Genomic DNA, 16,201 nt, shown 5'->3' with positions numbered 1-16,201 from the left:
GGGAGCAACTCAGGTGCACACCGCCTGAAGCAGCTTGGTGGAACAGTTCTATTTGATGAAGAAACAAAGAAGCAACAGAGAAGAAACGTGGGGAGAGTCCCACTTTCTCAGTAAATAACGATCTGTAGCACATAGTTCGTGTGAGTAGACAAAATCGTAGTATATGGTTCCATTCTAATTAAAGACAAGGAATAATTACATAAGTATATCATAAATGTGTACAATTAAAAGATAACCTCTTTTCTGGGGTGGGAATTTTCCCTCAAAGCACGGAGTGCAAGGACTGTAAGGAGGAAGAGCATGAAATGGTAATAAAGTGATTTGGGAAATGAAGTTGTGCAAATGAAGCCACCACTAAAGGATGGTGACGTACATAATATACAATTCAATCCCCCACTAATCTATACTACTATTATAAAGAGAGAACTGTGTCTTTTGAGCCAGGTAAACTCGAAAAGTACACCACCAATCACAACACCCAAAACAGCGTTGGAAAGGGGAGGTCCAGGAGATGGACATAGGCTATACATTTGGGCAACATATACATTACAAAGTGAAAACAATATTCGGGGTAAAGTAGTTCCTTGTGGGCGTTCTTCTGCTGTTAGGGAGTAGCATGGGCATGTCAAACTAAACCTGTGGGCGGCAACATTGGCAGAGGGGCATGGCCCATACAACGTCACTCGCTTCCAGGGGCTGCGAGTATCAGGCACACAGAGCGCAGCAGGCACACAAAAAACACTGCGAGTTCAGTAACACAGAAACTCGCTGCATGAAGACAGAAACTCGCTGCAACATTGAAGCTTCTATAGAAGTAAGCGATAGTGGCGGTGGGCGTGTGTAACTTACTGAGGGAGGTGACATAAACAGCGTGGGCGGGGGTTTGAGGGACGTCGCCATGTGTAAGTAAACGGAAAAAACATTCACATATGCCATGAATGTACAAGTTGATGTGTATTCACTTCAGGCAGACACACTCGGCGCATCAGTTCTGTAACTACGCCTTATAAGGGGCGCGGCTTCCATCAACGGCGCGGCTTCCATCAACAAGACGCGTTACGTAGGAACGCTACATTCATGGCCCGCCTATTGCTATTACATACGTCACAGCCTTCACGACGCCACGCAAAGGGTTCCCTAAGGAAAACAGACACAGACTCGACGCTCCTGCTGCTCCCGCTGCTCGCCACTCTGCTGAGCGTCTCCTGCAGCGGTGCTGCCCCCAGCCCCCTTCTGCCCCGGACAACGTCGGGACGGGCTGCTAGTAATTCCATATTAGCTGCAAATGGCAGCTAGCTCTTTACAGTGTTCCTCCCACCTTAAAAATGTTTTGGGGAATTTATCTGGGGGGTCCACATTTAAGGAACTGAATATGAAAGTGGGGTGTGGCAAGATGTATCCTGCATATTGCCTCTTTTTTTTGGGCTCCATGAAATTGTATGGATGCCTCGTATTTCTACTGTGGAAAAGATTTTAGGTCTTGGCATCTTGACTGCATATATTAAAGATATGAATCGTATCACTTTATAATTGGCGCATATTTTTCGCATAATCTCTTCCTTGCCTTGGTCTTCCATTTTGTCACTTTCATGTCAATCAAATGGCTAAAAATCTACTTCTGTTTCGTTCCCTTCAGAATCTTACTGGGTACTACAGTGATGTTATGCAGTACATTCATTACTTATTGATGCAAGCAGAAAAACTGTCTTCTTAATAGGATATAGTTTATTCACTTAGAAAAGAACATATATATATTTACAGATAAAAACTAACAAGTGCAAAAGCAGACCAGATAGGAACTATACCGCCATTTTTAATTTACACATTAAGTACATTTTGTTTTCCTGATTAATGCCCCATCCAATAATTTACATAGCACAGTGAGATCTTTCGTCCTACGCGGGTCAACTGAGGGTTAAACTAGGGTCTTGGAAGGTGAAAATGAGTCAATCGTGGGATCTGTACCTTTATTCTGGACGTGAATCCAAGACTTTGTTTATAATGGGGGAAATAATGGTGGGAGGAAAATGTCACACTTCTGAAGAGTGAAGATGTAGGTGTTAACCAAAGTCACTACTTACTGCAATCACATTGGCTCACAGACTTACCTCCATGTACCTGTAAGGCTGCACTTCTGTTTTCTTTGGCAGCTTGAGGAACTCTTAATAAAACTAAGGATCCTTAGACATAAATAATGTTCGCCAATATAAAGCCCCGAGCAAATGTCCATGATCAATACAGTCGTTAGTGATTTAAAACGATGTTTGCCTCGTTGGTACCCGCAGAAGGGCAATTTCATTTAAAATGTGTGTATGCCACCTGGCCTAAAAAGTGCTTAAGTCTCCAGTAACAGAACTGCAGAGGGGCTTCTTTATCTCCCGATTGGGCGATCGTGGTGCATTTCCGGGGTGTATGTGAGAAGAACGATCATGACCCAGAGGTGAAGCAGAGCCTGGTAAAAGAAAAGACATGGGGCGTTAAAAACACATTTCCGATCATAAACAGAACAGCCCACTGAATCCTTGCAAAATATACTACATGTATGAATGAATTATTTAGGAGTGCTGCCTGCAACCTGAAGGAATGATGTCCTTCCAATAACTGTACAACATGCAGGATGCAGACAGGAACCTTAGATCAGAAGGGTGTCTTAGTTAGTGGCCGAGAGGTGGGGCAAGAGAGTGAAGTGAAGCAAAAACTGACCACACCAGGAGATCCGGTCGTTATCCTGATCTAAAGGTGTTCACAGATTCAATCTGGATGTGTTCAGAGGCAGCACAAACAAAATGACATAGATCTACATATCTACACCCACTTCATTAATGAATCCAATTTTAGATCGAACCGTCGAGCATTTTGAAGTCAGTAACCTAACTTTCCCTAACTCAAATATTTGGATTCTGGTGTGATGTCAAGACGCACTCGTTTTACGTTTCTTACTTCTCACTGTATGTTTGCAGGTTTTCGATTATTGCACCCACATACGTTATATACCTTACCTGATACCCAAATTCTAAGGATAGTAGAAAACAAATACATAGGCACGTCCACTTTATTGTAGTAGATTACATGTGATTAGACAAAACGCATAAAAAAAAATCATCCTTAGATACACTATTGGAAGCAGAGTAAACGCAAAGGAATCCATAGTCTCTTTCAAGCCTTCTGCCTCTTCTGAAATATGAGTTTGTGGACGAAAAACATTGTTGTCTGTGATTTACGTTTAAAGACAAGAACCCATATTTCCTGAATGTACTTGGGGCATGCCAGCCCCTCCAAGAAGCTAATGAATTCGCCCAAGCGCTATCCTTTTTGCATGGCAGTGAAGACACAGCCCTACCAGCAAATGAAAACGTAGATGAGGCGGATGTGCTTTTTTAGGTCAAAGCCTATCAGTTGTCGTGTTGCAAAGATATATTTGAGACATGTCGGAAGCTTACCAAGGAATGCATCCTGCACATTGCTCACCATTGGCTTTGTGTTTTATCCCTCACATTTTTTTTCTCTTGCGTAAAGCGCTCCATGAGGTTGCATGTGTTTTCCAGCTGTTTTTCTGGTGTGCATCTCTGCCTCCAGCACCCCACTGTATTTTCTTTCCCGTGTTCTGCTCTCCCCATCCTCTGTTGCTCTTTTTTTTCCTCATTCCTCGCTACCCGCCATAGCCACTTGCTTTCCCCGGCCCTCAATTCCACTGTGCTTTTGCCTCTGCCCTGACACCCTTCATAACTGTTGTGTATTTGCCCCTGCAGCTCGCTACCTGTGAATACGGTCTCTCCCGTGTCCTTTTCTCGCCCCAGCTGCACACCACGTTCTCTCGCACTAGCGTCCTTCTCCCTAGCCTGACCTCTGTCTGATTTACTTTGTCGATGCAACAAAAAGTATTGTACAGAGTTCCCCAATGGGAGCTAAAAAATTAGCTCAGCCTATCTTCTCTCTCACTCATTAAAAAGGTGGGGGTTAAGTGCATAGTGTAGACCCTTTTCAGAATGTAAGGATACCTCACACAGGCTAACGGCAGGACAACTACTGTTATCCCAGCCGATGACCGTCCAGCGTCATCATCGGTATCCTGCTCCTACGACAGGCTGGCGGTGCAATGCCCGTCGGGCAGCAAGGGAAGCTGCACTTTGGCGGAGATCTTCTATTCCGAGCCAACGGGTGTGTGGGTGTGAGGGGCCTATGAAAAGTGCAATAGTGAGCGTGGTGGTGTGTCTTAAAAAAAGTTAGTAGAGTCCTAATAGAGATTTTATTGGTCTGGCTCACTACTTTATTAAAAAAGATGAAGGGGTATTAAGGAGTGGTGAACAATGAGACCAAACCTTTATTCAACCCTTGTTGTGAAAACGGTCAACATGTTTCTCGCCCTAAGGGCGATTCATCAGGACCTTTGTGCTCATATAATTGCTAGTATCCTCCGGATTAAGAGGACACTGGTATACGACCTGTGTAGTGTCGTTCGGAAATGGTTCCTTGCGAGGGACCTCCTGGAAAAATGAAAAGAAGAACGCAAACAACAATGATGTCACAAGTAAGTATGGACCAGAGTACATCATATTTGTGCCTATATCCGGGGTGTCAGAGAATACGTGCCCCGTGGGTAGTGTTCTGTCTAGGTAGTGACAGGGTCGGGTAGTGCTGTGAGTGAGAGTGGTATAAAAATGCGCGTGAGTGGAGCGCACTGCATAGTGCTGCCATGCTGGATCGCTATAGCATGCATCTAAGTGGAGGCGCCATTTTCCCGCCTGTGCATTGTACAGGATGGTGGTGGCACATCCTTGTTTTGTCGAGCGGGGGGTGGCGCCAATATTAAAATATTATTCATACACTTATAGGCTAAGATTTGAGCCATAAATGGTGAAAAGCCGCACAGTAAAAACCATTAAAGGTGATTTGACACTCTGTTACAAGGTTAGTTCAACGCTAGCGGGAAGGTCGTGTATCCCGGCGAGGAAATATGTAAATAAATAAGTCGACATGCCATGCTCGACGAGTGCGCATAAGACAGCGCCAGTCTGCGAGTCCCTGTTCCACTTACCCGTTGGGATTCCTCTTTAAAGCCTCACGGGCTGTCCAGGTGGGGCCAGCAGCGAGTGAGGAATTCCTACGGGGAAAGTAGCGCATTTAGCGGGAACGTAAGGGAGAACTTACCAGCCGATAACCCAATTGCGAGAGTGGGCTTGCTGTGTGTGTAAACAAGTAACAAGCTGTATATCGGGGCTCAGATCCACACCTTACCTCAGAGGTCGCTGGTGGCCGACATCTCTGCACCTACCCCTCCCACTGGAACTCTGATAACTGGACAGCCGGCACGGTAGTGAGGCAAAGTCCGGTCTAGATAAGGGAGAATGGAGCGCGCGCAGAGGGGTGTGTCCCTCTAGTTGCTAGGTTGCGGCACGCTGGAAAGGAAAGCAAGGAGGGGTTAGCTGACGATAGCGCGGCCCGAGCCATACTAAACTGGGGCCATCTTGGAATGGGTTTAGGAGTCTAGCAGGGCATGTTAAAGGCACCTGGAAGCGGGCAACTAGCCCAGATTGTTAATAGCTGTCAGGCCAGTATCGCCCTGGAATGCGGGAGTAAAAGGCAAGGAGGGATTAGCTGAGGATAGCGTGGCCCGAGCTATACTAAGCTGTGGCCATCTTGGAATGGGTTTGGAAGTCTAGTAGGGCCTCTTTTAAGGGAATTAGAAGTGGACAACTGGTCCAGCTAAATAATAGCTATCTGGCGGGTATCGCCCAGGTGTGCAGGAGTAAGAAACCCAACACGCGGGTGGCTGGAGATGATGCTGCCCGGGACAATCAAAGCGGGAGCCATCTTGGAATGGGTTTGGAAGTGTGGCAAGGCATGTAAAGACACTTAGAATTGGATAACTGATCCAGATTAATAACTATCTGGCGAGTGTCGTCCAGGGCACCCCATCATTCAATCCCAATTCATCGCTCTGAAGGCGATGTATCCATCTCTGTTCATATCTGAACAGGGCTTGTTGGTTCAGGTTCGGTAAAGACTCAATGACAGTCCATCGGATGTTCTCTGGAGAATGATTGTAGTCCTTGCAATGTTCGTAGAGCTTTGTATGTGTCTTGTGACATCGGATGTTACTATTGTGCTCCATTATTCGTTGCTTAACAGGACGCATTGTCATCCCGATATACAGCGATTCGCAAGGACAAATCAAAACATAAATGCATCTAGAGCTATTGCAGTTAGTATGCTTGTTCAGTGTCCACGTGAAGTTCTTGTTAAGTACAACGGTCTTGCCCTGGATGGTCTGGGGGCAGACAACACATGAACCACAGCGATAGTGTCCAGTAACTGGGGGGAGGTCCCAAAGCGTATTAACAGATTGAGTGCTGGTTTTCTTGGGACGGGTGTGGATAAGGGTGTCCTTGAGGTTAGCCGTCCTTTTGAAGGCAAACCGTGGGCGCGGTAACTCCATTCCTGCCGAGTTGAGAATGCCCCAATGGGTACTGACAGTTTTTTTGATGAATGAGGAGTTTCTTGTAAATGAGGTAACGCAGGTAATCTTGTCATCTGGCTCCTGGGGGTGTGTCTCAAGTAGGGCCTCTCTGTTGTTGTTGAGGGCTCGTTTGGTAGAGTTTTTTAGAAGACGTGTAGGGTACCCCCGGTCCAGGAGTTTGGTTTGCAGGGCTTGCGCTTGTCGTTTGTAGTCAGTGGTAGAACTACAGTTTCTCCGAAGGCGGAGAAATTGTCCAAAGGGGAGATTGTCCCTAAGGGATCTCGTATGGTGACTGGAGTAAGGCAACAGACTGTTCCTGTCAGTCTCCTTAGTATAGAGACTGGTGCTGATTATAGTTGGCTCCAGGGTTATGCTGAGGTCCAAATAGGGTATGGATTTGTCGGAGATGGTGCCCGTGAATTTAAGAAAAGGGTCTTGTTGGTTTATCCATGTACAGAAGGCCTCACAAGTCGTCCGATCTCCCTTCCAGAAAACCAAAATGTCGTCGATGTACCGACGCCAACACGTGAGATTTTCACGGAATGGGTTGTGTTCCGGGGGGTAGATGCATTGTTGCTCAAATGATGCCATGTAGAGGCATGCCAAGCTCGGCGCAAAGGTCGAGCCCATCGATGTCCCGCGGATCTGGAGGTACAAATTGGACTCATATTTGAAAAAATTTTCAGTTAATGCAATATGTGCCAACTCCATTATGAATGAAACCGGGGTAGGGGACAACCACTCCCCTTGTCGTAGGAGGGAGTCCACTACTTGCAGCGTTGCCTGTTGGGGTATGTTGGTGTACAACGCTTCCACGTCGAGTGTCAAGAGAAGATCAATATCCTCCCTGCCGTCCATATCATCGATCAGACGAAGCACATCTCTCGTGTCCTGCAAGTAAGAAGGGATGGATTTAACCAGAGGTTGCAGGAAGGCATCACAGAATGTGGAAGGCTTCCTGAGACCAGTGTCCTCACAGGGTAAGACTGGCCGATTGTGGAAAAAGGCCCGGAGACGTATCTTCCTAAAGAACTGCTTCCACCTTCCTCAGGAAGCCTTCCACATTCACCCCCACTGATGGGATGGTTCCACCAGAGGTCTTGACGTTTGAAAGAGCTGTTCTACGAACTATGAAGAACAAACCCCCAATCAAACCGTTTAACAATCTTTCCAACGTTGAAAGACAGGCAGCTTCCTCCCTTGGTAAGGACACTTCAATTGTCATCAAACAGGCAGACAAGGGGGGAGCTACTGTCATACAAAATTATGACGACTACGATCAGGAGTGTAGACGCCAACTAGCAAATACGACCCATTACAGATTATTGACAGAGGATCCAACCAACCGACTGACCACCACCGTGATGTCTCTGGTCATCGAAGCAGAGACCAACGAATGGTTAAGTAAAAAAGAGGCAGAATTTCTTGTAACCACCGACCCGGTCATACCATACTTCTACACCCTGCCTAAAATACATAAGGGCACCACCCCAGTCCCAGGAAGACCAATCGTGTCTGGCATCGGTTCAATTCTAGAACCCCTTTCTCAATTCTGTGATGCCTTCCTGCAACCTCTGGTTAAATCCATCCCTTCTTACTTGCAGGACACGAGAGATGTGCTTCGTCTGATCGATGATATGGACGGCAGGGAGGATATTGATCTTCTCTTGACACTCGACGTGGAAGCGTTGTACACCAACATACCCCAACAGGCAACGCTGCAAGTAGTGGACTCCCTCCTACGACAAGAGGAGTGGTTGTCCCCTACCCCGGTTTCATTCATAATGGAGTTGGCACATATTGCATTAACTGAAAATTTTTTCAAATATGAGTCCAATTTGTACCTCCAGATCCGCGGGACATCGATGGGCTCGACCTTTGCGCCGAGCTTGGCATGCCTCTACATGGCATCATTTGAGCAACAATGCATCTACCCCCCGGAACACAACCCATTCCGTGAAAATCTCACGTGTTGGCGTCGGTACATCGACGACATTTTGGTTTTCTGGAAGGGAGATCGGACGACTTGTGAGGCCTTCTGTACATGGATAAACCAACAAGACCCTTTTCTTAAATTCACGGGCACCATCTCCGACAAATCCATACCCTATTTGGACCTCAGCATAACCCTGGAGCCAACTATAATCAGCACCAGTCTCTATACTAAGGAGACTGACAGGAACAGTCTGTTGCCTTACTCCAGTCACCATACGAGATCCCTTAGGGACAATCTCCCCTTTGGACAATTTCTCCGCCTTCGGAGAAACTGTAGTTCTACCACTGACTACAAACGACAAGCGCAAGCCCTGCAAACCAAACTCCTGGACCGGGGGTACCCTACACGTCTTCTAAAAAACTCTACCAAACGAGCCCTCAACAACAACAGAGAGGCCCTACTTGAGACACACCCCCAGGAGCCAGATGACAAGATTACCTGCGTTACCTCATTTACAAGAAACTCCTCATTCATCAAAAAAACTGTCAGTACCCATTGGGGCATTCTCAACTCGGCAGGAATGGAGTTACCGCGCCCACGGTTTGCCTTCAAAAGGACGGCTAACCTCAAGGACACCCTTATCCACACCCGTCCCAAGAAAACCAGCACTCAATCTGTTAATACGCTTTGGGACCTCCCCCCAGTTACTGGACACTATCGCTGTGGTTCATGTGTTGTCTGCCCCCAGACCATCCAGGGCAAGACCGTTGTACTTAACAAGAACTTCACGTGGACACTGAACAAGCATACTAACTGCAATAGCTCTAGATGCATTTATGTTTTGATTTGTCCTTGCGAATCGCTGTATATCGGGATGACAATGCGTCCTGTTAAGCAACGAATAATGGAGCACAATAGTAACATCCGATGTCACAAGACACATACAAAGCTCTACGAACATTGCAAGGACTACAATCATTCTCCAGAGAACATCCGATGGACTGTCATTGAGTCTTTACCGAACCTGAACCAACAAGCCCTGTTCAGATATGAACAGAGATGGATACATCGCCTTCAGAGCGATGAATTGGGATTGAATGATGGGGTGCCCTGGACGACACTCGCCAGATAGTTATTAATCTGGATCAGTTATCCAATTCTAAGTGTCTTTACATGCCTTGCCACACTTCCAAACCCATTCCAAGATGGCCCCCGCTTTGATTGTCCCGGGCAGCATCATCTCCAGCCACCCGCGTGTTGGGTTTCTTACTCCTGCACACCTGGGCGATACCCGCCAGATAGCTATTATTTAGCTGGACCAGTTGTCCACTTCTAATTCCCTTAAAAGAGGCCCTACTAGACTTCCAAACCCATTCCAAGATGGCCACAGCTTAGTATAGCTCGGGCCACGCTATCCTCAGCTAATCCCTCCTTGCCTTTTACTCCCGCATTCCAGGGCGATACTGGCCTGACAGCTATTAACAATCTGGGCTAGTTGCCCGCTTCCAGGTGCCTTTAACATGCCCTGCTAGACTCCTAAACCCATTCCAAGATGGCCCCAGTTTAGTATGGCTCGGGCCGCGCTATCGTCAGCTAACCCCTCCTTGCTTTCCTTTCCAGCGTGCCGCAACCTAGCAACTAGAGGGACACACCCCTCTGCGCGCGCTCCATTCTCCCTTATCTAGACCGGACTTTGCCTCACTACCGTGCCGGCTGTCCAGTTATCAGAGTTCCAGTGGGAGGGGTAGGTGCAGAGATGTCCGCCACCAGCGACCTCTGAGGTAAGGTGTGGATCTGAGCCCCGATATACAGCTTGTTACTTGTTTACACACACAGCAAGCCCACTCTCGCAATTGGGTTATCGGCTGGTAAGTTCTCCCTTACGTTCCCGCTAAATGCGCTACTTTCCCCGTAGGAATTCCTCACTCGCTGCTGGCCCCACCTGGACAGCCCGTGAGGCTTTAAAGAGGAATCCCAACGGGTAAGTGGAACAGGGACTCGCAGACTGGCGCTGTCTTATGCGCACTCGTCGAGCATGGCATGTCGACTTATTTATTTACATATTTCCTCGCCGGGATACACGACCTTCCCGCTAGCGTTGAACTAACCTTGTAACAGAGTGTCAAATCACCTTTAATGGTTTTTACTGTGCGGCTTTTCACCATTTATGGCTCAAATCTTAGCCTATAAGTGTATGAATAATATTTTAATATTGGCGCCACCCCCCGCTCGACAAAACAAGGATGTGCCACCACCATCCTGTACAATGCACAGGCGGGAAAATGGCGCCTCCACTTAGATGCATGCTATAGCGATCCAGCATGGCAGCACTATGCAGTGCGCTCCACTCACGCGCATTTTTATACCACTCTCACTCACAGCACTACCCGACCCTGTCACTACCTAGACAGAACACTACCCACGGGGCACGTATTCTCTGACACCCCGGATATAGGCACAAATATGATGTACTCTGGTCCATACTTACTTGTGACATCATTGTTGTTTGCGTTCTTCTTTTCATTTTTCCAGGAGGTCCCTCGCAAGGAACCATTTCCGAACGACACTACACAGGTCGTATACCAGTGTCCTCTTAATCCGGAGGATACTAGCAATTATATGAGCACAAAGGTCCTGATGAATCGCCCTTAGGGCGAGAAACATGTTGACCGTTTTCACAACAAGGGTTGAATAAAGGTTTGGTCTCATTGTTCACCACTCCTTAATACCCCTTCATCTTTTTTAATAAAGTAGTGAGCCAGACCAATAAAATCTCTATTAGGACTCTACTAACTTTTTTTAAGACACACCACCACGCTCACTATTGCACTTTTCATAGGCCCCTCACACCCACACACCCGTTGGCTCGGAATAGAAGATCTCCGCCAAAGTGCAGCTTCCCTTGCTGCCCGACGGGCATTGCACCGCCAGCCTGTCGTAGGAGCAGGATACCGATGATGACGCTGGACGGTCATCGGCTGGGATAACAGTAGTTGTCCTGCCGTTAGCCTGTGTGAGGTATCCTTACATTCTGAAAAGGGTCTACACTATGCACTTAACCCCCACCTTTTTAATGAGTGAGAGAGAAGATAGGCTGAGCTAATTTTTTAGCTCCCATTGGGGAACTCTGTACAATACTTTTTGTTGCATCTTCCTAGGACGAGTGCATTGGACCCCACTCAAAAATCGTCCCCCCCTATTCCCCCTGTTTGATACCTGATTTACTTTGTCCACATCCTGCTCCCCACCCCAACCCGCATGTGTTCCCGCACAGCTAGAAAATCTTGACTCCCAGAGAAGCTGACTTTACAACCACAGGAGAAGTCCATGTAACCCCAACAGAACCCGGGCATACTTGTATACTGACATATAGGGTCCTCTGCAGGGGTGGATCCGCCAAACCGGTTCCAGCGCAATGCTTTGCGCAATAAGTTGATTTAAATGACCCAGACTTGGACTTCTTACTGTATGTTCATGCACAAGTATAATGTGTCTTTGGGACAGTGTAATGTTAAAAAAAAGTGAAGCTTTAGCTTGTGCTGTTTAATTCAATTGACCGTTTCAACAATAATTACCTGTATTATTGTTGACTGACTGCCTGTAAGGCTGACAGATCCCTCCAAGAGAAGCAGAGGTTTTTCAGGTCTGCTTCGCCAGTAAGCACATGAATTGCACAACCTTTGGATCAACTTTGCCGGGGAACAAAGGGCCACAGTGCACTAAAAGCCCCAACAGGTTCACTAACTACTAGGGATGCCATATTGGAGATGACACCTTTGAGTTTCTTTCACTGAGGTGCATCACTGCCCTTCTGATGCACAAAATCAGCTTCCCTCCTGCAGTTTAAAGACACTGCAGAGTGAGTGTTTCAGAGGAGGTATGTGGTCATTTCTTACAGCTCCACAGGTTTCAGATTTAACTCTATGGAGCCCATAGTTTTACAACATCAACATTTTTAGGCCTCACCTATGAAGCTGCTTTTAGCTGTGTGTAGGGAAAAACCTATAGTGGAACACAATGCTTTAAACGAGAGTAAAAAAGTGGGGACAGGAGTTTCTAAAAGATGCCTGGCAGGAATTATTGAGCGCCTGACTTAAAACACGTGAACTACTACCCTGTGCTTTACACAGAATGCTGTCTGACCAACATTTAGGTAGCTCTTTGTGAGATGTCTGCTATTGCATCCATACATATCACACAATACCTGAAACAAGGCATAAGTACTGGCTTTGTGAGTGAATGTTAGCAGTTTGATATAAATGAGTAACAGTGATTTTGTTGTTCAGAATTATAATTGGTAATTTCAAATGATAAGTTACATATGTGACTATCACTATTTGCACCCTTGAGAGTCGATAGGAATTGGATGAGCATGCAATCTGAACACTGTTATGGTCTACTGACTTACACTGTCTTCAGCCAAAGCTCCAGAGCTCTCAATCGTGCCCAATTATGACCACCGCCCGCACAACCAGAACTCACACAGGCAGCTAAACGTGCCACAGCTCACATGTACCATACCAATATTGGAAAACCCAATAGCTCAACCTTTTGGAGCAATGATGATCGGCTTTGCCAATACTTAGTATAGTCAATCCCGGTTGCAATACAAAATTGTTCTTAAGTAAAGATAGCTTATAAATGTTCACAAAATCAAGGTATTTATGTAAAATATGCAATGTACAATGCAATGCAATACAGTAACATATTCCTAAAATCATTGGCAAAGGCGAGACCTATCATCATCCTCAGTGTTTGCTTTTAAAGGGAGGATAGTTGCTGAGCTGATGGAGTGACTACAAAGACTTCAATAAAGACAAGACTCTTCAATCTTCATATATTACTAGTCAGTATCCCATTTCCTTATGTTTCGACTCTGCTTTATGTGCGCATAACCTAACATTCTACTGTAAACAACTTGTATGTCTTTCACATCTTGAATACGTAACTTGTTAACTATGTACAGTGTTTTGCTGTCCAACAGGGGCAGGTCCATCCTATATAAACATCTCCAATAAAAAAGAAATATATAAATGATAGAGCACTCGGAATATAGTGTAATGTTATGTTACTTAGATTTGTAGTCTGCACTATAACCCGGGGGGATAGCCTGGCACTGAGCAGGTTGAGGGAAGACAAAATCATGGCCTAGAGGGACTTCTCGAAAAGCCAGGTCTTTGGTTTCAGCAGGATTCAAGAAGTGAGGATGAGGCTCATTCCATGCTTTAGAAGAGATGTTAGAGAAGGCTTAACTGCCAGTTTTGGTTTTCCGTATGCTTGGGATGTGTGCAAGTAGGAGTGCGGACGAGCTGCAAGGTGTGTGAAAGTAGATGTGACTGCTGAAGTATGCTGGACAAGTGTTATGTAGTGCCTTTAAAGCATGAGTGAGGAGTGTGAACTGTGCTCCTTTGTGTATGGGGAGCCAGTGGAGCTCCTTCAAGTGTGGTGTGATGTCAGTGCAGCATGGGAAGTTGAGAGGGATTCTGACCCCTGAGTTCTGAATGGTATGTAGCCATCTGATGTGTTTTTGTAGATCCCTGCATATAGAGGGTGTTACCGTAATCCAGCTTGCTTGTGACAAGGGCTACTTGACAGTTTTCCGGGTGCTCATTGGAAGTCATTTGTAAATCTTCCTCAGCATCTTCGGGTTATGGAAGGATGATGTGGTCACGTCGTGGACTTGGGCAGTCAAGTTGAGTGTGCTGTTGATGACGGTCCCAAGATTCTTGGTGTGGGTGGTTGGCAGTCCTAGCTCTGTTGGACACAAGGTGTAGTCCCATCCTGTCATGTAGTGTTGGGACTGAAGGGGTCAGAAAGTGTACAAGATGAATTAGAAGTTTTGAGTGCAGATAATTAATGCAGTTGAAGAAGTGAGCTTCAAGATGCATAGCTTGGCAGAGGTATTGTAAGGTAAAGAAGGAGGACAGGTGTGATGCCCTTCAAAGGATAGAGAGAGTAGACTTGAGGATTGCAGTTTTAGAAGAGAAGTACAAGATAAAGTCTGATATAGAAGAGATGAGACTGAATAAGGTATGCACAGAGGTAGGAAGAGAAGGAAGTTAATGGTGTGGGCAAGTTGTTTAAGATATTAAAGTAAAGAAGAGAAAGTAGGCAGACTTACCTGTGTTCAGTACTGTTATAAAGTCGATCAGGGTTGATCTGTAATCATCCAAAAGCTTTATATTGGTATTTCTCTGCCATTTGCGAAGGAGCACTCACATTTTAGTCAAAGAGAATGGAGGTTGGCATTGATCCAGTGCTGTGGAAGAATTGGGGCTAGGCAGTGACTGGGATAGAGGAGCTAGAGGATACTGGGAACTGAATACCATTCTTAGTGTATCTTTGAATTTGCCAAAGGAGGTACGGTGAAGAAGTGGCTTGAAGTTGCTGTGCATTTGGTATAGAAACAAGGAAACCGCATTAGCATTGGAGAGTGTTTCCTGTAGTGATCATGACATTTTTAGGTCTCGTGACCTATCAATGCGCATGCGCATTGAGAGAAGCGAGACTATAGGGCTTTAAACAAAGTTTAACTAACTGTGGCGATTTGGTGCTGTGCCCGTGCGCTTTTAGGTCAATGCGCAAGCGCATTGACCTAAAATGCGCGTGCACATCATCAAATCGCCATCTGTTCCCAAAGCCACACTCCTCCCACACCTTTGAAGTGAAGCTTAGCTTCACTTCAAAGGCCCCGGCTGCTTCACACCCTCATGCCGCTCTCCCCGCTCCGCCCCCTCCCCTGCCAGCCGTGTGTCTCCCCTTCGGTGTCTTAAGTTGTTGTGTGCAATCTCAACAATGACCTGGACCTATTGTCTGTTTTAGTTATGTTTTTGTGGGTAACAAAGTTGCTGTTTCATAGATGAGTCTGTAAACATATAGTCTGTTCATTAGACCAGTTTTCATTCTTGTGAGAATCAGTACCGCTTCATATGCATCTCCAGTCTGGTTGCAAAGAGCACTGCCAGGAACCAATCATAGCAGCGTTAGTGTGATTTTAGTGCATCAAACTACTATAGCACTTTATTGCGTAAAAATGTTTATTTCTAAAGGTTTTTTTTGTTAACAGTTTTACATCCTAATATTGCACGTCATCTAATAACCCTCTTCACACTCTATTATGAATCCAGAGCAGGAGAGTCTGGCCTGGATTCCCTCTTGCCTTAACTTCTTTCCCTGCATGCCTCCTCTCTCTGGCTATAGCCTACTCTGTTTAACGTAATCATTTAATGTATTTATCCAAATTGCCAACGCGTAATTTCATGAGCCTCATCCTTGCCGCCTTTGAACCCCTATCCGTATGATCATTATTCTTGTTTGTCGCCCTGCCCTTTGCTTAGTCACTATACCTGTCTTCTGTTTCATGCTCCCCCTCTGCCCTTTCTGTCCTGAGAGCAGTTTACTTGGCAGTGGAAGACGGTACTTGAAGGTAATCAGCAGAAGTCCTTCCCAAGCTGCCCTCGTGTCCTTGTCATTCCTCTCTCTACCTGTACTGGAGCTCGAAGCCATCTCCTCTGCGTTCGGCTCCGTTCTGATTACCTCTGAGTCCTCCACATCACCTGTTCTTTCACTTTCGCTTTCTCGTTATATGCCCATATACATCTCCCCTAACACTCACCCTCACCCTCGCTCACCCTCACCCTCACCTTCACTCACCCTCACCCTCACTCACCCTCACCCTCGCTCACCCTCACCCTCACCCTCGCTCACCCTCACCATCACCTTCACTCACCCTCACTCACCCTCAACCCCTCACCCTCACCCTCACTCACTCTCAACCCCTCACTCACCCTCACACTCACTCACCCTCA

General features: G+C 46.3%; 1 protein-coding gene across 1 annotated transcript in view; it reads right to left on the bottom strand.

Moving 5' to 3' along the window:
* Positions 1 to 1,707: 1,707 nt before the first annotated feature.
* Positions 1,708 to 16,201, bottom strand: part of GOLGA5 (golgin A5) — a 154,100-nt gene continuing 139,606 nt past the window's right edge. The window contains exon 12 of the mRNA XM_078662294.1: positions 1,708 to 2,452. Within this exon, the coding sequence (XP_078518420.1) occupies positions 2,372 to 2,452 (81 nt within the window). The 3' untranslated portion in view covers positions 1,708 to 2,371. The remainder of the gene's footprint in view (positions 2,453 to 16,201) is intronic.

This window comes from Lissotriton helveticus, chromosome 9 (genome assembly GCF_964261635.1).
Source record: "Lissotriton helveticus chromosome 9, aLisHel1.1, whole genome shotgun sequence".
NCBI lineage: Eukaryota > Metazoa > Chordata > Amphibia > Caudata > Salamandridae > Lissotriton > Lissotriton helveticus.
The sequence above is the reverse complement of the archived record's forward strand: the minus strand, read 5'-3'. Positions and strand labels throughout refer to the sequence as shown.